General features: G+C 39.9%; 1 protein-coding gene across 5 annotated transcripts; it reads right to left on the bottom strand.

The window, feature by feature from the left end:
* Positions 1-387: 387 nt before the first annotated feature.
* Positions 388-14379, bottom strand: LOC121651997 (protein Wnt-2b). Of its 5 annotated transcripts, none has more exons than XM_042004508.1 (8): positions 14335-14379; positions 10488-10586; positions 9442-9908; positions 9040-9270; positions 6288-6508; positions 3541-3818; positions 2830-3094; positions 388-1167 (listed from the first exon to the last, which is right to left on the bottom strand). In XM_042004508.1, the coding sequence occupies exons 4-8, from the start codon at positions 9219-9221 to the stop codon at positions 938-940; spliced, it is 1176 nt and encodes a 391-aa protein (XP_041860442.1). In that variant the 5' UTR covers positions 9222-9270; positions 9442-9908; positions 10488-10586; positions 14335-14379; the 3' UTR covers positions 388-937. The 5 variants fall into 5 exon arrangements, with proteins under 5 accessions (XP_041860442.1, XP_041860441.1, XP_041860444.1 ...); XM_042004507.1 differs by having other exon boundaries at positions 9040-9230; XM_042004510.1 differs by lacking the exons at positions 10488-10586; positions 14335-14379 and having other exon boundaries at positions 9040-9204; positions 9302-9546.
* Positions 14380-23984: the final 9605 nt, after the last annotated feature.

Below are 23984 nucleotides of genomic sequence, written 5' to 3'. Positions count from 1 at the left end.
CTTTGTCTTCTTCTCTACAGCAGGTTGTTGTTGTACATGCTGGAAACTAGAATACACCATAAAATCACAGTAATTGGAACGCTCTTCTCTCTCCGAGTGTCAGCCAATGTAGTGCAGTCTCATCTACAGATGAGAAATGAAACAACACTTTACAAATTAAATAAAACACTTTAAATCACTTTTAAACTGCTTTCTTTTTTCTTTTCTTTCCTTTTTTTTGTACAGTTTCATTCAAAGTTCCTATGATGCTTCTGTCCATTTGGTCACCTGGTCCATGTCCTTGCTCTCTGGTAGTCTCCTGCTTGGACTCCTGTTTGGCCACACACATCCAAATTTATGCTTAGATGTCCACTTCTCAAATTGCACTTATGAAGCTAATTTTCCAAGTCCAACCGAATAAGTTTTTATATTTTATATATTTAGTTTAATTTTTTTTTTTTTTTTTTAGTTTGTTTTGGTATATAAAAGTGTATTTCCCCTCAAAATTTAAGCTAAATTATGTGAGTATATGATGTTGTTGTGATAATACTGGATATGTTTGAAGGCTCAGTTAATGTAAAACTTTGTTTTTAAAGCATCATGAAAGCAGCAAACCATTTAAAACCCAGAACCACACACAAGGAAACTGGCCATCTGGACTGAATATGTGATAAAAGCCAAGGTGGTATCACTGTTCATCTGATACCAGGGGTTCAGTCACAGGGCCGTTCAACAACAGGGGCTAATGGGTATGAAGTAATATTGATGGGTACTGGATCCTGGTGCTTTCAAACATGTAGAAAAGCCATGCAATGTTGAGACAAGGTTGGGGAAGGGGAGGGCGGAGACGCAGAGCACTTTTTGGACAGAGTTTCCCAGAATGCCATGTTCCACAGGTTGTCCTGCAAAAGGGGAAAGGGGCGGGGCTGCATTACAGGGGGCAGATGAGGGTGTGCCCTCAGGTCTGGTCCAACCACTCTGCTCGTTTGGGAGCCTTGCATGTGTGTATGTCCACAGCTTCTTCACAGTCCTTACACTCCACTGCACAGCACCATTTGAACTTGCACTCGCACTTGGTGATTTGCTTGACTCTAGTGGTGTCGTAGCCACGCCCACAACACATGACCTCGCAGCCGTCGGTGCCACGGGATGTTTTGTTGCAGACTCTACCAGCTGTACCCAGGGAACCTGCACAACAAATTTCAAAGAGTTAGCAAGGAATCAGTAACAGTTTAAACTGAAAGCTATTTAATGGATTATTTTATGTTTAATTTTTGTAAAAACAAAAGTTAGACAATTCTAGGTTGATAGCTTTTCACTTGGCTGTTTGAAAAAGAAAACTGTGACCAATCCATGCTCTTTATATGCAGCTAAAATCAAGTCCCACCAGAATTCACTACTCATTTCGATCTCTCACTCTTAATGAAATGTAAAATGTTTCTTACCCAGATCCTTTACATGTATTTAATCCTTAACCACAACACACTTTCAGACTGTTTCTCCTTCCATGTCCATTCACACAGCACACATTATTAATTAACACACATTATAGTTAAGTCTCAGAATTACAACACATAAGCAGATTTTTATGATTTAGGCATTCAGACAAGATGTGAATATGGCATCAACTCAAACATCTTTGGTTCAGTGGGAAACTGTGTTATAAACTGAAACACTGGAATAACAATGTTGCACACCTTTTAACCATCACTGACAAATTGCATGAATTGCATGATGCTCTATAACCAAATTTATGCCTGCTATGTATTATCACTTATATTTGGGCAGAACTTTAGATATTTTTCTCTGATTCGGTTCCCGTCTATGTGGTTCAACATTGGATCAGTGTAACAGTGTTAAATGTCTTGTGGTGTTTTGCATTCTGGCTATTACCTAATGCAGTTGCATATTGTGTATGTCTTATGTGAATGTCATCCCCACAGAGATTAGAGCTCATGTTTGGTGTGAGAAGCTCCATGTTTGAACTGCTACCTATCACAACAAGCTGCCCATAGAACAACAGACCCACACACACAACTATGCAGTGTTGGTAGAGAGTCCTATAGTTACACTGCCTTTCCCAAGCCACTGCTCCCTTTGAAGCACCTCTGTGTGTGTGTTTGTGTGTGTGAGGGTTAAATGGACAGTGGAGCGTGACAGACAGACAGGCTCTCACACTCTGAGGCCCACTCTGCCCTCCAGCTACGCTTAGTTCAGACAGACAGAGAGGGAAAAAGACTGTGACAGACAGAGAAGTGACTTTTTTTTAAATGAGCTGCTTGTGTCCCTAGGCTGTGGATTCCACTGAGAAGGTGAGAAAGAGGGGGCGGGGGGATGAGGGCATGAAGGAAGAGGCGGATAAAGTGTGTGAGCATGAAGACGAATGGGAAAGAGCTTCCGAATGATGGAGGTACTGATGTCAGACATCCTAAAACTTTGCTGAACAGTGTTTTATCTATCAAACAGCCACTTGGTAACAGCCATAAACAATTAGTTATACTGTGTAAAGGTTGATCAAGACATCCCTTGACCACAGGGTTGTGTGTGTTTGTGTGTGTTGACAGAGACTGACAGAGGTCAGGTGGTCACAGAACGACTATGTCCTCAGGGTACAAGGATATTAGCTTCCACCGACATCACAGTGGAGGCCTGCTGTGTTATCTGACTACCATTATATGCACACACATACACAAACATTCACACACACTAAACATACTAGCTATGCTTCAGCATACACACAACATGCACCCTTAAAACATAACACAGTCGGGGCAATCCATCAACATTCATGAGAAACTGCTCCTCTTGTCTTTCAGTCTGCCTTCTTCTTCTCTCCCTCTGCCGTCTTACCAGCTGTTTTGTCTTGCAGGCAGTAATCCGGAGAGTTCTCAAAGTAGACCAGGTCATTTTTGGTGGCCTTCCTGAAAGCTTTGTTGGCTACGGTAAAACCTGTCCCATCCTGATTCATTGTCACTTCGACGGCCCCATTGTATTTCTTTCTCAGGTAGTCACCAGTCTTCCTGAAGTCTGACATGGCCATCCAGCATGTCCGTAGCGCGCAAGAGCCGCTCACACCGTGACATTTACACTCCAGCTTCATGAAGCGTTTCACTGCCTAAAAGTAAAAAGAGTGAATTGTTGATATTACTTCAGTGATAATTACATTTGGTGTTGCATGTTCTACAAGCACAGGGCTGCAGAATGATGGAAGGCATTGTCTTGATGAAATTAGAAAAGCCTTCTCTGAAAAACATATCTCTATAGCAGTACAAGTCACAACAAAATGTGTCTTATTCAGATTAATTGTGCCACTTTCACAGATTTACAAGCTGAAAATGTAGCAACTTTAGTGAGTTTGGGTTCATAAAAGCTGGCACAATCTGGATCTTACTCATGTTTTTTTTTCTTTGCTTTTTAGGATTTTAACTTCCATCAGTGGATACAGCAATTAACCATATTCATTAATGATGTTCCTGAGCTTAGGCATTTCTTTACACAACAGAATCATTTCAACATCATTGCTTTCTCTTTTAAATTTTCACACAGAAATTACACACTTACCGTTCTCCCACAGCGGTTGTTGTGTAGGTTCATGAGTGCTCGAGCATCTCGGAGTGTTTTCTCTTTGGCATCTATGAAGGCTTTAGCAAACTTTATCCCGTAGTTGATGTTATCACTGCAGCCGCCCCAGTCAAACTCGCCTCTGTCATCTCCAGATCGTCCACGTTTTTGAGGGTCACAGTTGCACGTCTTCAGCTCCCCCTGACTGCAGGCGCGAGTTAGAGCGTACACAACTCCTGCAGAAGAGATGGCATAGACGAAAGCTGCTTCTCGACTGCCTGAGAGGGAGACACAGTGAACACGAAAGCAAAAATAGAAATAGAGGTTAGGCTATGACAGAGGTTAGAGCAACAAAATCTGTTTGTGAATACAGACATTACAGTTACTCACATCATGCTACACAGTAGATTCTCTGAGAGCCAAAGGCACAGAGCTCTGCAGCCCAAATGCTATGCAAATATACACACATAGTGCCATGACAAGGCCTGGGTCTGAGTCGTAAGGACACGAAGGTGCAGCTGACGGAGCATATCAGGTCTGATGCGGAGAATAGAGCAGCTCTGTTTAAATATTATGATGGAAATAATCCTGGCTGTGGGCCTCTCCTCTACTCACATAAATTGTTTAAATACAGACACAGTGATACCCCATTTATCAGCACCAGGGTGATGTCATAAGAACATTATCTACCATTGTGCTCATCTGTTTTTTTCCTGGTCTTTTTAGAATATGACTTGTATTGTGGGGCCAAAGACTTTGAAAGAAGATGTAGCATTTTTGTCATAGTTCGTTTGTGCAGCGGCTCTGGAAGTAAATGACGCAAAACACAACAAGGCAGCAAGGAGCAAAAAGACTTCTCCATGCATAGTTTCTGAAACATAAACATATTATACCTGCACATTTTTAATTTGTGTCTGTACTCCAAGAAAAGGTTCCACCTGAAATGAGATTGTGTGTCTCTATTTGTCATGGCAGCTGCTTGTAAAAGTACAAACTCACCCAGTATCATTGGGTTCAGTCACTTGATCATTCCATGTGCCTGTCTGCCAAGAGCAAGATATTTGAACAGCCATCAGCCATGAGATTTGATAAAGATACTCAGGGCCCCTTATGATTTTGTTAACAGCTGGGCCCTGGAGTAGCCATCTGGAGCCAATCCTTTAAAACATGACAATAATCTACATAATATGTTGGCTATGTTTACATTTACTTTGATTATTCCCTAATATGCATGACTCCTGATCATTTCAGTGACCAAGACGTGCAGCTCTTGTGCCACCAATAAGCTCAATCATTAGGTAATGATTAAGTGAATAACTGAATAGATATGAGACTATACAAAGCATATTTGTGCTCTCCAACCGATGAAGTCTACAAATCACTTCCTCCCATGCAGAAGTGTAACTGCGAGACATTTTTAAGCACATTTAGCACCCAAGAGGATAACACTTCTTCTGACTACTGATCACTTTCCCTCATCTATCTTTATGCTCAAGATTGGTTTGCAGCCAGCATACAAGTGATGCAGTGGCTTTTATCTGATTTTTGAGAAGAAGGTTTACGTTTCATTAAATAAAAACTCTGGGTAACAGCTCTTCAAAAAACCACCAAAGAGTTTGGTGATATATTACTAACAAGTCGAGTTAGGGCCACATTGTATCTGAATACACATTCCTCTGCAAACCTGAACTAGCTTGGCCCAAAACAGTTTGTGTGATCCAACCTGCTTCTTCTGTATTCACCACAGTCATCCCATTCAATCTGTGAGGTAAAGAGATGGGGGCTGGGGGTGCTGGGGTTTGTGCGTGTGTGTGTGTGTGTGTGGGAGAGCACTGAGGAGGGCGTCGCTGGTCATCTTTCAAACCTGCGCTGTTTGTCTGACAGTGAGAAAATTTCTCTAAATATTTACATCTACATTACTGTTTATTCCTCTCCCCCCAGACACACACATACACACACACATACACACAGAGCCAGTATCTCCATATCTGCTACTTTTCTCCATGCATCGAGGGCCCCACACATGCTTGGGATGGTTCAATGAGGCACAATAACAAGCCGTGGAAAGTCAGTGACGCCAGAAACTTTGCCATGCACAAATGCAGCAGTAGAAAAAGGCGTTATCTCTGTCCACACTGTTAAAGATTTTGCATCACAGCAATACTTTTTCCTCAGTAACTTGCAGGTGCAGTACTGTATCAATGCTGGACATACAGTATATGGCCACTTCTGCATTGTTGCAAACAAAAAGCTAAAAAAAAAACATAAAAAAATACCAGTACCATTCACTGTAAAATTACTGTAAACGTTTACTTTGTAAAACCCAAAAAGCCTTTGAGGTATATTTGAGTAAGAGGTTTTGTCTGCAGGTTTTCTCAAAGAAAGGCGTGTTTGTATGCGTGTGTGTGTGTTTATGCTCATTTGTGTTATAAAGCAGAGTAGTGTGGCAGGAGTGGAAAATCAAAATGAAGACAAGCCCAGGTCTTGTAGCCTGTGTGTTTATTGACCAGGCGTAAGGCATTACAACAGTCCATTAGTGGCCATAAACAAGGAGCACCAGCGTACGTAGAGTTTGAAGAGGAAAGATGGAAGAAAAGACTAAGATGAGAAGAAATGTGAAAAGAAGAGAAAGATAAGCCAGTAAAAGGGAACAGGGGAGCTTTGCATGGTTCAGACTTGCTATCCGTGCCATTTAGCCTCACAGTCAGTCATCAGACAGACATTCATGTGCACACACATAGACTTACTCCGGAGCAAGACACGTCCAAAGACGGTGTGATCGCGGTCCAGTGTGCTGCAGTTCCATCGATGGTGTCTGAACTGGTGCTGGCACTCTCTGATCCACTCCTTGGTGCCCTCGCCAATGGCCTGCATGATGTCAGGATGACGCAGGCAGAGTTGCCGTTGTTTGCTCACCAGGCTGGGGATGTTGTCACAGATTACACGGGCCCCTAGTGCACCAATATACCTGAGAGGGCCAGATACAAAGAAAATTTGAGTTGGTTGAACTCAGTCAGCAGTTTATTACAACACATTGGTGGCCTTAAATATGCATACTCAAATGGACACACAGTGGTGAGCGGCATAAAGTAGAGCTATAGTAAAAGTCTTCTGTGAGTCAGAGTTCACTACACTTAACAGTTTAAGGTTTGTGAGTAGGAGGGGAGTGGAAGCCATTTACTTCACTCTCCAAATAAATAAGCACTTAACCTCTCCCCACAAGACCTGCGTGTGTATGTGTGTTTAAATGTTTCCCAGTGGGATAGTTGACATGTCGTCACAAATCAGAGCACAAAGTCTGGGGGCCTCAAATAACCGTGTCAAACTCAAACCCCATTTACTCACTTTACTCTTCTCTTTCTTCTGCCTGATTGCTCTCATCTTACTCAAACTTCTTCTTTCCCCACGTCCTAATAAAACTGACTTTTCCAGTAACACCAAGATAAATGTTTTGTTGATTTTGACCAAAAGGAACTTTTTTTTTTCAGGATGTGCCTCTATGTGGGGCATGAGACCCCTTGGCAGCCTGGTGGTTGCAGGGCCTTTGGCGGGTCAGTGAAGGGAGGCCAGAGAGCTTGTAGCTGTGTGGTCGTGTTTTATGAGGCCGGGCTAGAGGATGGAGACCGGAGACTCAATACTCCCCAGAGTGGGATTAGAAAGAAGGAAAAAGAGTGGAGTGCTCATCAAAGGAAAGTGCCAGAGCAGCAATTCACACTTAATTTTCTCTCTCTGACTCTCTGAGAATAAGGAGAACTTGTGGACTTTATAGGATAGTAAATCATGATCCACAGGTCTAAAACAACATGCCGTAAAGCCCTGTGAGCACTGGATCACAAGAAAGACAAATCAAAGACAAATAGGGACAATGCATCCTTATACTGACACAAGATTGTGCATCCACAACATCTTTTTGTGACACTGTCTTAATATTTTCAAGCTATCCCGAGTAAGACTAAAATCAACTTTAATTTCTCTAACATTATCAGTTTCAGTAATCATCTTAGATTTATTATCAAACTTCCCTCAAATGAACTAAATCAAACAAATACCTAAAAAAAGGATAAAACACAAGTCAGAGTGATAAACTTTAAATAATCACATTTTTTTCTGTTGTTTCATTTATAATATATATTGTAATTATTCTGAAATATTATATATTTTATGATGTTATATAAAAACATTTTCTTTTGAAATTCTCTAGTGGTATCAGAATCCCACAATTTTTATTCCCACCCTGGCCCACACTGTATTATTCTTATTATTCTTATTATTTGCACAAAAACATTCTTCAGCTCACTAAATTCTTACCAACGACATCTAAAAATGTCCTTAAGCCTACTGCTTCCTATAACTGCTTTTAATCTACATGAACTAATCACTCTCAAACCCTTCCCACGCACAGACACTTCTCTTATAAACACACACACACTAACATTTTCACTTGTTACTGCGCAGCCAACGATATAATTTATTTAACTCCTTACCTATGCTCTAGATTGCTGGTTTGGGTATTTTAGTGAATTCACCACTGCGTGTGCATCGCGTGTGTGCAGAGAGAGAGAAAGAGATGTGGTGGTACCTGGTGAATTAATGACTGCTCTGCCTGGCCCAATGCAGGCTCCAGCTGAGCCGTACACGCGCGCTCAGCCAACAGCGCCGACATAAATTAAATTTACCGCTTTGTTGTTATTGCTCAACATGGCAGGCCAACAAACTGACGCGAGAAAAATGCATTTTTGACGCAAAATCGTAAAAGACGCTCGAATCTCATTCACAAACTCATAATTTAGACAATTCTCGGCACTCCGTCGTGCTTCTTGGCATTTTTAAGGAGTCATTTAGAATGAAACTAAATTATGACAGCAAAGAGGATTTTCTCTGTCAGTGCCATAAGAAATTACGCTTTGGTGGCAACTATATAGAAATCTTTCTCTCTTGTCCACCTTTTCTTTTTTTCTTTTTACCAATCCTTTGTGCATTTGGATTATTTGCAGGAAAAGGGCGCAAATAAGAAAAAGAATGATAATGTCAAAATGTTTCCAATAACTATGCAGCAACAGCACTGACGAGAAAAGAGATGTCAGCTATAAATTAACTTCAACCCTCATAGTGGCCTTGTCTGTCTGCTGCTGGAAAATCACTGATCCGAATGAACTGCAATGGAATTTGATGCTGCGTTTGGAAAAGTGTTATTAAAATTTATAATATATAAATATTTTTTTTAATTTGCTGACAATTTCAAGTTTCAAGTTTCTATGGAAAAATCCAAAGCAGCCTTCTTAAGATGATGAACATTAATTCTTTGCTTTTTACTGCCTCCCCTTTATAGTTAGATTTAAATTATTATTTTTAGGTGAAAAAAAAGTCATAATAATCACAATAATGATAATATATTTCATACTCATATACTGGCTCAGTAATGTGGTTACAATTAAAATATAAAGCTCCATGGTGGGTGCAGTCAGGTATGGGCCTGCTTGCATGTGGATGCCCACTCACCACCATGAAGAGTCCACCCGAGGCGTCACGAGCAGCAGCAGCAACAGACAGGCACAGTAAATCCTCGAACTGGCACCGGGGTTCTGACTTGAAGAAGGCCGAGATGAGAGTTTTGATCCCGTCGAAACACAGCTCTGAATCCGAGGTGACCGGTGGCTGAGAATCCTGTTTAAACCCAGCATGGCTCTTCACTTTCCCCCCAGAGGATAAGGTCAAAAAGAAAAATCCTAGCTTCAATACAGAGAATTTAGAAGTTATGTACCTATGCAGTTGGTAGGCCTCATTATCCAGTGTGTGATTCCATGTTGAAAGGTTGTCAGCGGAGCGAGGAGCGCGTTTTCGGTGCCATGTGCGCACCAGACTCTCTCCACTAGAACTTCTGCCTGCCAACAGAAGCCTTACCTGATGGGGCGAGCAACAAGTGTAGGCAGCTTTGCCTCTACTCTCTGATCCCTGGAAACGTATCCTTTTCTTTTTCTTTCTTTCTTTCTTTCTTCTTTTTTTTTTACTTTCTCAGTGGCACAAATAGGGTCCAAGTCAGAGCTGGAGCCAAAAGTTTGTACAGGTCGAGCGATTGCTGTTCTGTCTGCTGTGGGACTCTTTGCTGGGTTGGATGCTCGCGCCGGACCTCTCCTTTATTAGTACACGGTGGACAGAGTCCGAGCTGAGGGAGAGAGAGGGAGAGAGAAAGAGACGAGGGAGGGCTCGCCGCTGACAGCTCCCGACGCTCATTGGGTAGAAGCAGGGGTTAAAGAGTTTGACGAGGAGGGAGATGTTAAAAAGGGATGATCGGATGGAGAAAGGTGCGCGCGGTGTTTGTGAGGAGTGATGATGCTGCTGAAGAGTACACAGCCATATTGTGCGTCCATCTGTAACCACAGACAAAAAACGAAACCAATTTATGGTGGTGTCTTCATTTCCTAACCAACTAAAACCAGATTATAAAATTAAAATCTAACTTATTTTTTTTTACTATTGGTTTGTTTTTGTTTAGCTGCTTCTCATCGTTATCATCATGTAATTATACATAAACTGTTTTGTCAAATCTTTTTATCCAGCAAAACTTCTAATATTGGAGACTATTCATAGAAAATCTTTCATTTTCTTAATGCTCAGCATGACATCCACACCAAAAGATGCATTTTATTAACAACAAGAAAGGTTCATTGCCCCTGATAAAGAACTGTTACATAATTGTAATGACACAAAACATTATTATTACCAAATACTTATCTAAATATCCCTTACGTTTGAAACCATGCACCACATGAAGCACAGCAGAGGTAAAAGAGAATAAAGCAGGGAATGTGGGACTTGGGGTACAGAGCCAAATAGTCCAATGGAACAGCACTATGGCCTAAATATGAACCACATGTGTAAAAGAGAGAATGCTGAGACAGCGCTGGAATAAAGCACACACACACACACACGGTTGCAACTATTCTTACCTTTATTCCCCTATTTGTTTGTGCATTTATGTTGTCTTCAGGCTTGGCTGTGTGCTGTGATCCATTATCAGATCTTTGATGCTTCTCCTTGAATGACTCCTAATGGATCAGAAATCACTCTTAAGTATCCAAAAACTTTTTGCAAAGTTAAAAAAACAAAACAAAACAAAAAACAAACATTTCCCTGTTCGTTGTCAGATGCAGTTTTTATCAGCACAAAGTTGAACTTCTGCAGGCTTGTGACATCAGATGGAGAATGCTACAGTTGATTCACCTGACCCCATTAATGCTAAAGAACAAGTAAACAAACCAGGAAAATCCCTGTCGGAATTGAAACTATTAGAATTAGCAAAAGCTGTTGCAAAGTGCTATTTCATCAAAAGCTTGGGAAACCAGTCCCAGTGTTTATGGCAAAGCTAGTGTTAAAGCTAAGCTCCTTTTAGAGACTTTTGTGTTTCTGCTTAGAGCTCTATGCACAGACGGGCTGCTGCTGTCAGACTGGGCCACATTTTCATCTTTTTGTGTGTGTGTGTGTGTGTGTGGGGGGGGGGGGGGGCATACAAGCTCATGCAAAAATTACTGTATTGCATGGGTACAAGTTTATGAGAGGCAGTGAGGTGAGGCAGGGAAACTCTGTCCTCTCTTTCTAAATATTTCTGCACTGCAGCTTAGCTCGCAATTTTCTGCTAAATCAAAAGGAATTAGGGAAGCACAAACACGTCTGAATTATGCTCTCTCTCTAGGGGCTGGAGCTGGAACAGGCTTTCTCTCTCAGTTTCTCTCCCAGCATGTGAACCTGACCCCAGCTTTCTCTTCATAAACAATAACAGAGTCAAGTGCCTCCTTGTCAGATGGAGGAAAAGTTTGTCCTGATGTGCGGGTCCAATCTGGTAACCATCTCCTCAGAGGAAAAGTACTGATGTGGGGGTTTGCTGTCTGTTTGAATGCTGCCTGGGACTGAATGAGGGATAAAGGTGAGATTTACGATGGCTGGGGGTTTTGGACTAATCCAATTGATTCTTTGTGTTGATACATTATAATTACTTTGGATTATTTCTGACTGGAAAATTGCTGTTAAAAAGAGGAATGGGCCAAGGCTGAGCCAGAGGCATGTGTTTGAGGTGGAAGAGATGGACTAATGGTCCAGTAATGTGTCCCCTATGGGGATTATGTTCTGGGTTGCCACCAGCCAGGCAGTCCAGAAATGAGCTCAGTGTGTATTCTCATCCCTCTGGCAGGCTGGAGCAGGGAGGACAGGCCGCCGTCTGGCCTGGCTGAGTTCCCACACTGAAGAGACATACAGGTTGAAGAGGGACAGAAAAAAACAAGGCGTGCTGGAAATGGTCAGGGAAAGATGGGGAGTGTTAACATTGTCTAGAAGATTCCTCAGTATCTCACGCTAAAATCAAAACCAAAATAACTTCAGTGTCCAAATTATGCAAGTCTGCTTTGTTTATGCCATTTGGACAGCCCTGATACATACCCCCTATTAACAGCACAACATAATTTGTTTGTGCCTTGTAAAACTCTTTAAGTCCCATCAATAAATCCAAATAAGGATGTTTACAGTTACGGTTTGGCTATATTTAAGATAAGCAAATGGTTTGGCTTGAAATAAGTTAGACAAGACATGGTTTTGGCTTTAAATAACAACCTCATTGACGAAAAACTGTCTGCAGTGTGACTGTGGAAATACAGATTTAACATTTGGACAGAAAGGGATCAGGTCAGGAGACAATTTGATGACTACTTTTTGCCTTGGACCTACAGGAATGGAGCAACATAACCCTCATCACCTTTGACAGAAAGCAGGTGGTAAATTATTTTTACAACCAAAAGAGCCAGACAGGCCTACCTTATTACAGGGATCATTTTTATTAGTCATAGGCTGCAGCTCAGCAGTAGTTTCCCATCATAATGGGTAGTGGAGGAGAAGTAATTGCAAGCTTGCATCAGTTGTCAACTTCAGATGAGTCAGGGAAGACTGAAAGGAGTGATGTATGCCTCAAATGTGTAGTTGTTTTGTTTCATTTTGTGTTTTTTTTTTTCTTGGTTTCATTCGTCTTTTGGCTTGTATGTCATTTGTTTACACAGTTAGTCAAATCCAGAAAGTAAATATGTTATTGTCCATCGCTATTTTGCATCACCTCCAAAATGTGGTTCACACTAAAAAATGTGATTTATGACAGCAGATCACGTGCCAAATTAAGATCATCTATAATGCAAAACCCTTACGTAGCCCAGCTTTTATCATTAGAAGTTGAACCTGGTTATTTTGACATTAAACTTGAAATAACAAAAATCAGCGTTCAGCCATGTCAGTGTTCAGGGTTTGGTCTGTCCTTTCAGTCATCCTGACCTCCTCCCTGCATCGAGTATAGCAATCTTTGAAAGTGTCACCTTGCTTCCTTCTCAGCTCCAAGTATAATTTTCTTACAACCATTCTTGGTCTCATTTCCCACTTATTTGGTTTGTTTATATTTAAGCTAAGGCAGTAAAAACTGTGGAGGATCATAGTCTGACCATGGTTAGCAGAAAGAACTGACATTTGGCAGGAGACGGGGTGAGCTGAATAAACTTTCTATACCAGGCCATCTACCCCAAACTCCTCCCTCGAAACTTAACAGCTTCCTTCGATTGAAGAAACATCATTACTCACATGTCCACAAGAGGTCATTTGTGATAAGAATATACAGTAAACACTGGTCATTTTAGGTTTTCAATAAATAAACAGTACTTTTTTTTTTCTTAAGATTGTATCCATTAAGTTTGAACTCCCATAAGCTGACATGAGGGTGACTTGTTTAAGGCCGCCATTTCTTCATACTTAATAGCCTTGAGAATAAAACAACCAGGTGATAGGCTGGATTGGATAATGATAATCTAAAAATCCTTTAGTGTTATGTGTAAAGCTAATGGAAGGTCACAATACAACACAGAGCCTAAAAATATACAGTCCTCCAGGACAGATAGGCTGCAATGTCTGTGCCAGAGAGGTAGAACTGTGATAATTTATTGTCTTGTAAATTTAGATCTGCCGACAGAGACGAACTTCTTTGAACAAACACAGCAGCACTGGAACTCCTGAAGCTTCTGTAACGTTTGGCCGGTGTCCAAAGAAGGTGTCAGACCCTGTTGTCAACCACTTTCCACCCATGGCTAAAGGTGCAATAAAAGGCATGTACATTAAGAGAAAGTTTGGGCTTGCACAGACACTAAACAGTTCTCTCTCTCTCTCTCTCTCTCTCTCTCACACACACACACACACACACATTCTACATTATGAACCCTCATGTTACATCATGGCTGGCCTCTACAGGGATAAGCTCTGCATACCTAAGAGCCTTTCTTTTTATCCCCAGGATAGCCTGTCATGAATGGACTTTATAGCACTCATGAACTCACAAAGTGTCCAAGGATGTGATGGTGATAACTCTATAATAGAATGTTACAGGATTGCTGGAAGATGCCGTCATGCTGAAGCATGCACACACATGACTGTCCACAGACACAAACATATACACACACATGAAGACTGTGAGAGTGGAGCAGGTGATACAGATGACATCAAAGGGATATCCAGGGTAGCGTGGCCTCTTTGACGTTTAACACATCTCAGACCCCTTTTTGGAAAACAGGCATGTCTCACTGGTAAAACATAGACCAGGACAATGATGAGGACAGACAGAAATAATCAGACATATATAGCACACATTAGACATGGTGGACAGTGATCAGTTCATTTTGGTGCCTCAATCTGACAGCTTGGATTTCTTTTTTCCACTTATAGCGTATCAATGAATATAAACAGAATCAAATGCTTTAAGAGGATCGTAAATGAAGTTACCTTTATGGATGCTGGTCAGATGTAGAGTACAGACGCTGCTTCTTCTGAGTGGAACTGAGTTTGTGCTGAGTAGTTTCCTGTTTTAGCAGGGAACTGTCTGTGTGACGTACACTCCAGGTCATGGGCATTTGGTCACATGGTAACTAGCTGAGATAGCAGAGTTAACACTGAATTAGTGAGCTGAGTCCTTAGGCAGCAAAATCTTCTTTTCTCTCTCAAATTCTCAAGTTGGTCAAAGTGAGGTTGCACTTCTTTAATTTATTCAGAATGTGGGTAAAAATTGTCATGAAAGCTGTTTTTGTTGTTTTGTTAAGTATTTCTAATCCTTGTCGGAGCTGGCTTTCATGTTGGAGACTGCACTAGAATAGATGAGCTTTACACAAAAGATATTTTTAACATAGACCTTCCATTTGAGGTAAAAGCAAAACAAAACAAACAAACCAAAAAAACAAAAACAAAACAAAACAAAACAAAAAATAAACCTTAAAACTTGGAAAAAGTTTTTGTATGGAGTATGGAGGTGATGATGTGCAAAATTAGCCATTATTTGTCATAGTGGCTGCATGTAGTCAGCAGAATTGTCTCTCAATATCATCCAGTCATAATCACTTAACTCACAAGATTATGAAATGCATCATATCAGAAACTTTTCTGGCATGACATGGTTGTAATATTTCCTATTACGTATCTTATTTTATATGTAATATAAATAGGAATTTAAGCCTTTAAACCTTAAAAATGCATTTGTCAACATTTTTGTTAATGACAAATGAAATGGTCATTTCTCACTCATTCCTACATCATCGCGCTTCAGCAGCTGGCAGATATTTAAAAAAGCCCTAAAAACAACCCACTCTTCACCATCCAGTGAAGAAGCAACTTATAAGGCAACATCGTTTGTAAATGACCACATACAGTATTTCACTTAAAAGTTGTTGGAAAGTAAAAGCAGAACTAATGAGCAATAAATATTCTACATATGATCAGAAGTATGATAAAAAAAATAATGAATTGGAGTTTTGAATTTTCATGTTTTTGCTTTGATTACTATATATATATATATATATATATATATATATGTGTATATATATATATGCCTACTATACTACATCTAAATCTACCTTATTTTCAAGAAGTGATATGATAACTGATCTATGAAACATCACCTGTAAGCTTTCCTGCAAGATTATTAATTAAACAAAAAAGACAAGCAGTACTATTCTTTAATTGCTCTTTATGTGATTAACTCTGTGAGCTCTGTGTGACCTGTAATGGAAGGGCATGGGCCTTAAGGTTAACGCTGCAGGTGCCCTGCTGTGTGGATGTTCTGTGAGCTGTCACACCATGTGATTGACGTTCATTTCTGTGGTGAAAGTTGTACACTTTACCTGGTATTTTAGGTTGAATTCTTGAATGCTGGCCATTGTTGGGCTTTGGCAAAAAGATGTGTGGTGAGGGCTGTAAGTTGTGGGAGAGGTCTCTCCACGCCCTGAGTGATGAGAGCAGGGTTTAACCGGCTGCAGGTGCGCTAGAGTCAGGCCGGCAGGGCCTTTGAAGTGGAAGCCAAGTGGGACCCCAGCCCGTCGCTGACCAACAGCCAGAACAGACACATTCGCTTTCAATTAACACTCTTCCTTCTTTCTCACTTGCTGCTCTTTTGCTTTCTGCTCCCTTTTTCAACACTAATCTATCTATATGTTCTACAGAGAAGAGCCTGAAAATAGTTGTGCAGCACCTTCAGCAACCTGTTTATTATTAGAAGTATTCAGGTTGTTCAGTAAAAGTACCAATAACTCATGTGAAAATATGCCACAAGTTTTAACATCAGAATATAATCCAAGTGCCAGCAGGGGGCGAAACCTTCTGCTGTAAAACAGTGTTAAACCTTTTATTACGTTGTGTCACAGCTGTTTAATATGCATGATGCATCTAGTGGCAGTACATGAAGCGATCTTTTAACTACATTATATGCTTTTGTGATAAGTGGTTTCATCTAATGTAGTTTCACGCAAAAGCCATAAACCCTTCATGAACTCAGATCAAAGCCCTCTATTGCATTTTCTAGCCAATAAAATGTTTTCGATTAAAAAAATAGTTTATTTAGATTAAGAAGTAGGGGGATTTTTACAGCCTGCAAAGGAACAGTTATCTTGTTTTACTGAGTAGAATCTAAACTGAAACTAGTAACTAAATCTGCCAAACAACTGCCATCAAGCTCAAAACATTTGTCCTTCTCATTCAGAAGGAGCATAAAGGAAAAATTCAAATAAGTAGCTTTTATTTGTACTTGAATAAAATGCTCTTGGCTGCTTTTTGACTCTGCTAATGAGTAGATGATGATCCCTATTGGACATTTGAATATTAAAATTGACAGTAATTTGCTTGTGTGTGTCTTTATGTATTCAGTTCTCGCCTCTCCTCTCAAGGTTCAGACATTTTCTTGTGTGTCAGGACCAGGTTGAGCGATGAGCCCTCAAACACCCTGATCTACTGTTTCTCATATATCATTTATGTGATGTAATTATGAATCTCTGCACTTTCCAGCTTTGTTGCCAGAACTAGAGGCACGGTGTGCTTGCTGCCAAGCAATCAAGCAGAATCATATTAGCTCTGCTAATTGATAAAATAGCTGTACCAATCCTGTTAAGACTCATTGGTTGTTTTCAACCACTTATCACAAAAGCATATAATACAAGCATGTAAATAAGCATGCATGTGCACATCTCATTAAAGAGTGAAAAAGAAATAAATGGCTGTTGCAATGGTAAGCTCCCTGTAGGCAGCTACATCTGGCTCCTGTTAGCCGCAAGCGTATAAAAATTAAATGCGGTTTAGTCCCAGGCATTCTGTACCTCACACACACACACACACACACACACACACACACACACACACACACACACACACACACATGAACACACACTGGGAGGTAGGACTCCAACATGGTGGTCACCCCCACTAGTCTCAGTATCTGCAATACCAGTCCTTGTAAACTCAACAGAAATCAAGAGGCTCAGACGGAGACTGTATTCCTGGCACAAGCAGTAACTACAACATACGCTGTATCTGAACACAACATTAAACCTTTGAAACTGCACTGATACCATTCTAATGGACTTTTGTTATATATCTGAATAAGACTGGCGAAGGGGTAACTTACAAAACTAAAGTCTTCGCTTTGTTTGTGGTAACATATTGCATTTTAAGACAAAGGCATGAAAAAAGAGCTCATGAGTGCCTGCAAATACAATCAAAGCAAGGTAACTTTGAGTTCCTTGACTGATTGCACCTGAAGGTGTGTATACCTGGCATGAATTACACGAGATCAACACTCTTGCTGCGATGCAGCACGTTCATTTCTCCAGTTTATTTATTTATTTATTTTTAGAGTTGTTCTATCATCTATGTTTAATTGCTGCTTAAAGAGTCAGGTTTAAAGTATACAGAGACGTGTTGTGTTTCAAAATTCTCCCAAATATCTCTAAGCTGTGAAGTTCTGTTGTTCTGTTTCAGTTGTTCAGTTGTTACTGACTTTCCGATGATTTTACAGGTTGCAGTTTTACAAAAAAAAAAAAAAAAAAAAGCAAATCTAATATGATTAAATAGATTCAGACATGTGAAAGCATTTTTCCATTAATTCTTTTTTGCCAAAACTTGGCACCTATATGACATGCAATGCAACTCAAACATAAAAAGTTCAGTCAGGAGTTTGGCTCTGTTCTGCTCGAAGTAAAACCTTTGTAACTTCATAGTTCTGCTCCAGTCTCAGTCAGAGATGAGGCTGCTCTTCATCGCTGACTGTCATCATGTGAGCTCACTTCTTCTCGACACTCCTCCAGACTTCACACTTGCAGGTTGTAGACTCAGCCACTGTAGAACTGATCAGATCTGCCACCACTCTGCCTTTAAGTCTTTTTTTTTTAAAGTCTTTTAGTCTTTCCAGGTTTTGCTATAAGATGATTCATTGTCATATATTGCAAATGATATATGGTGGTTTGGCACTTTTTGACAAATAAAGCAAGAAACTTCCTGGGGAAACAACGTTAGTTTGAATGTAAATTTACTCAAGTTGTGGGCTCAGCCTGATTATTCCCCATGGTGTGAATTGAGCAACAAGCCCATGGCTCAGTATGATTTGAGATAAAACCATCCTACTGTGCAAAATGAGAATACTAAGATGGGTTCATCAACCGGATGTCACAGATACTGTAGTTTAAGATGTATAAACAGACACTCACAGACAAGCAAGTTAACTCAGACCAGAGAACCTCTACATCGCAGACATCCAAACAAATTGGAGTATGCTTGCTGACTCATGGCCACACAGTGCTCTGCTAATGTTATGAATCATTGATCAGGCAGTCATCATTATCATTCCTGGTGATAGTGAAATCACTGACACACACTTGAACTATGCACTCTGGTGTGTAATCTGTATTTAAGTGTGTAACAGTTGAGAGTCATCAGGAAATATTGTTTATAGTTTAAAAAAAAAAAAAAACTTAGAGGAAGGACCAAAGAAAAAAAGTGGATGTTCCTTTGCAATGTTTTGGTGTCATTTTATCCCTTCAGATATAGATCTCTAACATCTTTATTTGCAATTTTCTGCTTCTCTGTAAGTATCACTACATCCAAAGCCAGCTTATCCTGTGTGTGTGTTCTTCAAGCCCAGCAGGTATGTCTGAAAGCCTTTGGAGTCTAGTGAGTCTGCCTCTTGCCTTTAATTTCCTCCTTTATTAAATCCTGTACAAAACCACTATCTTGATATCTTCTGGGGTGGGATGGAAAGCACTCAATACTGTGAGATGTGTATTACTGATGTGATGTTAGAGCAAACTGTGTTTTTTACAGTTTGAATCTTGGTATTATCCAAGATTTTTATTACACACACTGACCTGCGTGAAATAGTGACTTGAGTTTACCAGCTCCAAGTCTTTGCGTGTGCCAGGCTTATGTCAAGAAACATCAAGAGACTGTCAGCTTCAAAATAAAAACATTTTTATTGATGAACACTAGATTTGAGGCCATATCTTAACAATAGTTGTTTTAAAGCCACCTGAAGCAGTCCAGCAAAAGCTGGTGTACCATCAGCAACAGGCTGGCACTTGTCCTGGACTGTCAGAGTGAAATGTTGCTCTAATGTCAGCGCTCAGTAAAATGTCTGGCTGTGAAGGACGGGCTCGCTCATGGTCTCCTGAGACCTAAAACAAAGCAAGATACAGCAAGGCTGAGATCACCCTCTGGACTGCTTTAAGGTTTTGGAAGCATCTCCTTTCTTGTTGCTGCCAGGTTTCAATAGATGGTGAGGATCACACAGTGTGAAGCCTGGTTTGCACTTCTTTGTTGCTGTTGAAATGTATCTTCAGCATAAGAAGCAGAAGATTTTTTGGTATTTCAAAACACGGGAAAATTTGCATTTAAAAGTTCATGTTTGAGTTCACTCTTTACTTTGATATACGAGGCAGGCAGCCTCAGCTCTAATATGTCACAAATACCATCTCAAGTATTTCACAATCAGTTGGCCAATAAGTGTTAATATTTGTCAAAATCTGTGTCTTAGCCTTGTGTATTGCTGTTCTTCATTAGTATCCAGATGTCTCACTGGGTGAGTTGTCCAATGTGTTGTGCATACTGCTGTGATTGATCGTTGCTCTGCAGACGTTTGTCGTATATGTCTTGTGTTTCTTCCATATAAGAAAATCCAAGTTACATTTTTAGACCCACCACCCTCATTGGTTCTACTATTTGGTCATATTCCTCCATGTTATAAGGTATACATACCTTCTATTTTGGGCAGGATTTAGAAGTAAAGGCCATCTAATCTTGCAACATGGAGGCCCCTTAGTTGGCTTGATAAGTACCGCTACTCAATCCAAATGGTGCTGTAGGGTCAGGGGCCAATTAGCATTAAACACAAGTGATTTGGAAAAATTATATTTTTTTCCATGTAATAGCATTTTCAAACATTTTTTAAATGAATCCATATAAATTCTGTTTTTTTTTTATTTTTAATTTTTTTTTTTTACTGTACCAGGTAAATCAGGAGCTATTTTAGCTCCTTTCTAATGTTTCTAATGTTCATGTTGATTTTCATTTTCCCCAGTGGTCAAAATTCAAAGCTGGGAATGACGGTGTTAGGAGCAATACAAGCTGATACAGTGGTTTTGCTGATTAGTCATCACAAAATAGAAAGAAAATGGTGCCACAGCAAACCTACATAGAAAGAGTTACAAGCTGCACTGCAAAACCATATGAGGAGCACCAAAGGGAGAGAATATTTTTGTAAGTGTGCCACTTATTTCTCAAGACACAAAATGACATACATCCTAATGAAGTATTTATCACATTAATAAACAGTTTATCCCTGCAGCTATTATCTCTTTCAGTGTGCAGGGCAGCTGTATTGGATTTTGAGTTTGAAACTAGTAAAGTTCCTTCGAAGTTTACACCTCCCTCCAACTATGGTTTCAACTAGATAAAGAAGTTGTTGGTATGACAATCTCTCAGTTTGTCATACCAGCAACTATTTTGCTAAAATGACTTTTGCTTTATAAGGATTTTGTAAGACATCAGTATGAAGCAATGAAAAGATGACTTCTTCAACTTGCTCCCACCAGTGGTGAGATACTGGACTGATTTGGGGGATAAATGCCCACTCATCCCTGTATGAACTGCTATTTCCTCAGTGGATATCTCAGCCCTTTGCACCTTCTTGTGTATGTCTGACCTCCCCCTACCAAACCTTTGCTAGTTATCATACACAAATGTTTCAGATGCTGAAGCACATCTCACCATGTGCTTCTAATCCAGCTAATGGGTCGTCTTTTTCTTCATGCTTGTACACTTGGTCAGCAGTGGCAAAGCCAGAAAAACTTTAGGCATATAGTTTGTTCATTTCATATTCATACAGGCATTGCTGCCATAGACATTTTTATTTTGTTTTATTTTTTTATTTTATTTTACTTAAACAAATTTTAACTGTTTTCATCTGGCCTTTATATTTCTTTACAGCAAACCTACAGCATTTATGATAATGGTTTATGAGATCTAAACATAATAGATTACTCAGTGTCTCATGTTTTCATTTCCCTGTTTGTTTGTTTTTAGTGGACTTGGAAGAGGGTTGGAGCTGGGGTCAGGTGAAATAAAATGGAATCTTAGGAAGTATTGTTTTTAACACTCTTTTGTTGCTAAAGTATGTTGTACTCATTAAATAAAGAATATTGTACGACATTCAGCTGATGTGAAACATCCTAAACAAATAAAGCACTAACAAAAAACAATGCTCTTGCTCTATGAGTACATAGCCCTCTAAAGGACTTTACTGTTAGTTGTGTGGGAATGGGGCTAAGCTTAGATGAGTGGTGGTTGTGCGCCCGTTGGCCAGTCTCTTTTAGCACTTTTTGGTCTTAACTCTTTTGCTCTTCTTTTCTGTTTAATCATGCACTAATACGTTACATTTATATTCTTTCATTTAATATGCAACATTAAAAAATCTGGTTATGAACTAGGCACGTAGTATGTACTCTAAAAGGATGTGTGAACTATATAAATTGAGTTCTCCAAGAGCTAGTATTGGCCAAGTCTCAAGAGAAAGAATTTGGCAACTGAAACAGAGCTAAAATCTTGTTGCATGAACATCAAATTAAAGATCGCCCCACAGACTGTCTTATCAGTGGTCAGTGTGGGATTTTAAACAGATTAGCTTTTTCCCGTTCAGTATGTGTGTATTTGTGCCTTGTAGCAGACTGATAACAAGGAGAAACACATGTCCACATTAAGCTGCTATACTGATCAGGCTGATATGACTGGAGATGAAAGAACCGAGCGGGAACTTGTTGCCCTCAGTGCTGTTCTAGAACAAAACTCTTTGAGTCGGCTCATGTTTTCATCAAAACTGTATGTCAGTACTGCAGCATACAGAGCATAATAAAGTACAAAGATGAGATGATCTGACTCACAGGTTTGGACATGAATGTTTGTGAAACACATGATAGAATTTTTTTTTCAACTCAAGAAATTTCACAAGGTTTTGGAGATGTCTCCAGAATGAGAACAATGAACAGAGGGATGATAGGAGAAGGAGTGACTGATTGCAAGGCATCAGACCAAATGGGAACCAGAGACTGTGAGATGTCAGAGTTGCTAAAGATTTATATTTTACTCCCTGAGATCTGCCACACATACACCTGTTCAAAGCAGAACAAAAGAGGGAGAGTGTGGATGTGAGAAAGTATGGACACCAAGTCAGAGGTCAAACAATGTGAGAGGATTGGTGATAGAGGCCTACAAAGATGAACGAGATATGGAAGACTGGAGAATAAGAGGAACAGTTCTGAGGAGAAAACGGCACCATCAGCTGGCTCTTATTTAGATCAACCTTTTGTACTCTGAAAGCAGTCTTGTACATCTGCCCTCCGCATGTTGGACTGCGATGGGTGGGCTCCACAGTTCTGTTCTGTTCTCTCCTCAAACGGCCCTATTTCATTCTCCATGATGCCCTATACGCTGAAACAGTCATTTCTGGGAAGCTTTTCTGCCAGGCATTTTTTGATTCACCAGCTAAGATTCACTTCCTTGTGAGTTTCATTGTGAAATTTCAAATAAAATAGTAAAAAATAGACAAATGGAAATCATTCTGTCCATTCAGCTGATTAATGCCTTATTTCTGCATTTCTGTAAGGAATTTCTGTAATCTCAGATATTTGACTTGAGTATGTTGAAACAGTTGCTTTTCCAGTGTGCCTCACAAAGACTACTACGTTAACTGTTCTCTTCAGACGGACAGTGGTGAGGCTTCTTCTGAAGAAGAGTAATGTAGACCCCACTGTTTTTAATATTTATTGACCTGTATCCAACTTATCATATTTAGGTAAAATTATAGAAAAGCTGATTTTATTTGGCTTAATGAGTTTTTGAATAAAAACAATATCTTTGAAAGATATCGTTCTGGTTTTAGGACAAACCACAGTACCAAAGCAGTCCTTTTAAAGATTGTTAATGACAGATGTAACTTGGACTCCAATAAATTTTCTGACCTCATTCTACTGGCTGCAGTAGATACAGTAGACCACCAGAGCTTATTGCACAGACTGAGAAGTCTGGTGGGCGTCTCAGGTACTGTTCTTATATGGTTTTATTCCTTTCTCACAGTTCGACAATTTTTTGTAAGTATAGATACCTGCTCCTCAAGGACCCATAAAATAAAGTGTGGAGTTCCTCAAGGATCAATTTCAGGTCCAGTCCTTTTAATTTCTACATGATGCCACTTGGGGTGTCATCAGGAGACAGCGTTGATTTTCACAGCTATGCTGATGACACACAGCTTTACATTGCCTGTCTCCTGATGACCTAGAGCCAGTTAACGTTCTTTTAAACTTTATTTTAGACAAAAAGCCATGAATAGCAGAGAATTTCTTACAGCTCTACCAGGACAAAACTGAAGTTTTATTCATCGGTTCTAAAGACAAGAAAGAGATCATTTTACCAAAATCAACCTTTTCAGTGTGTGAGAAATCTGTGTGTCTTTTCTGACTCTGACCTGGATTTTATTTCACACATTAGAAATGTCACGAAGACCAGAGTTTGTCAATTTTTCTCTCTTGCCAGCATCGAGGTGCTACTGCATATTAGAATAGATTATTAAAAAG

The sequence above is a fragment of the Melanotaenia boesemani genome, chromosome 13, assembly GCF_017639745.1.
Source record: "Melanotaenia boesemani isolate fMelBoe1 chromosome 13, fMelBoe1.pri, whole genome shotgun sequence".
NCBI classification, from domain to species: domain Eukaryota; kingdom Metazoa; phylum Chordata; class Actinopteri; order Atheriniformes; family Melanotaeniidae; genus Melanotaenia; species Melanotaenia boesemani.
This window is presented reverse-complemented; position numbering and strand designations above follow the sequence as displayed.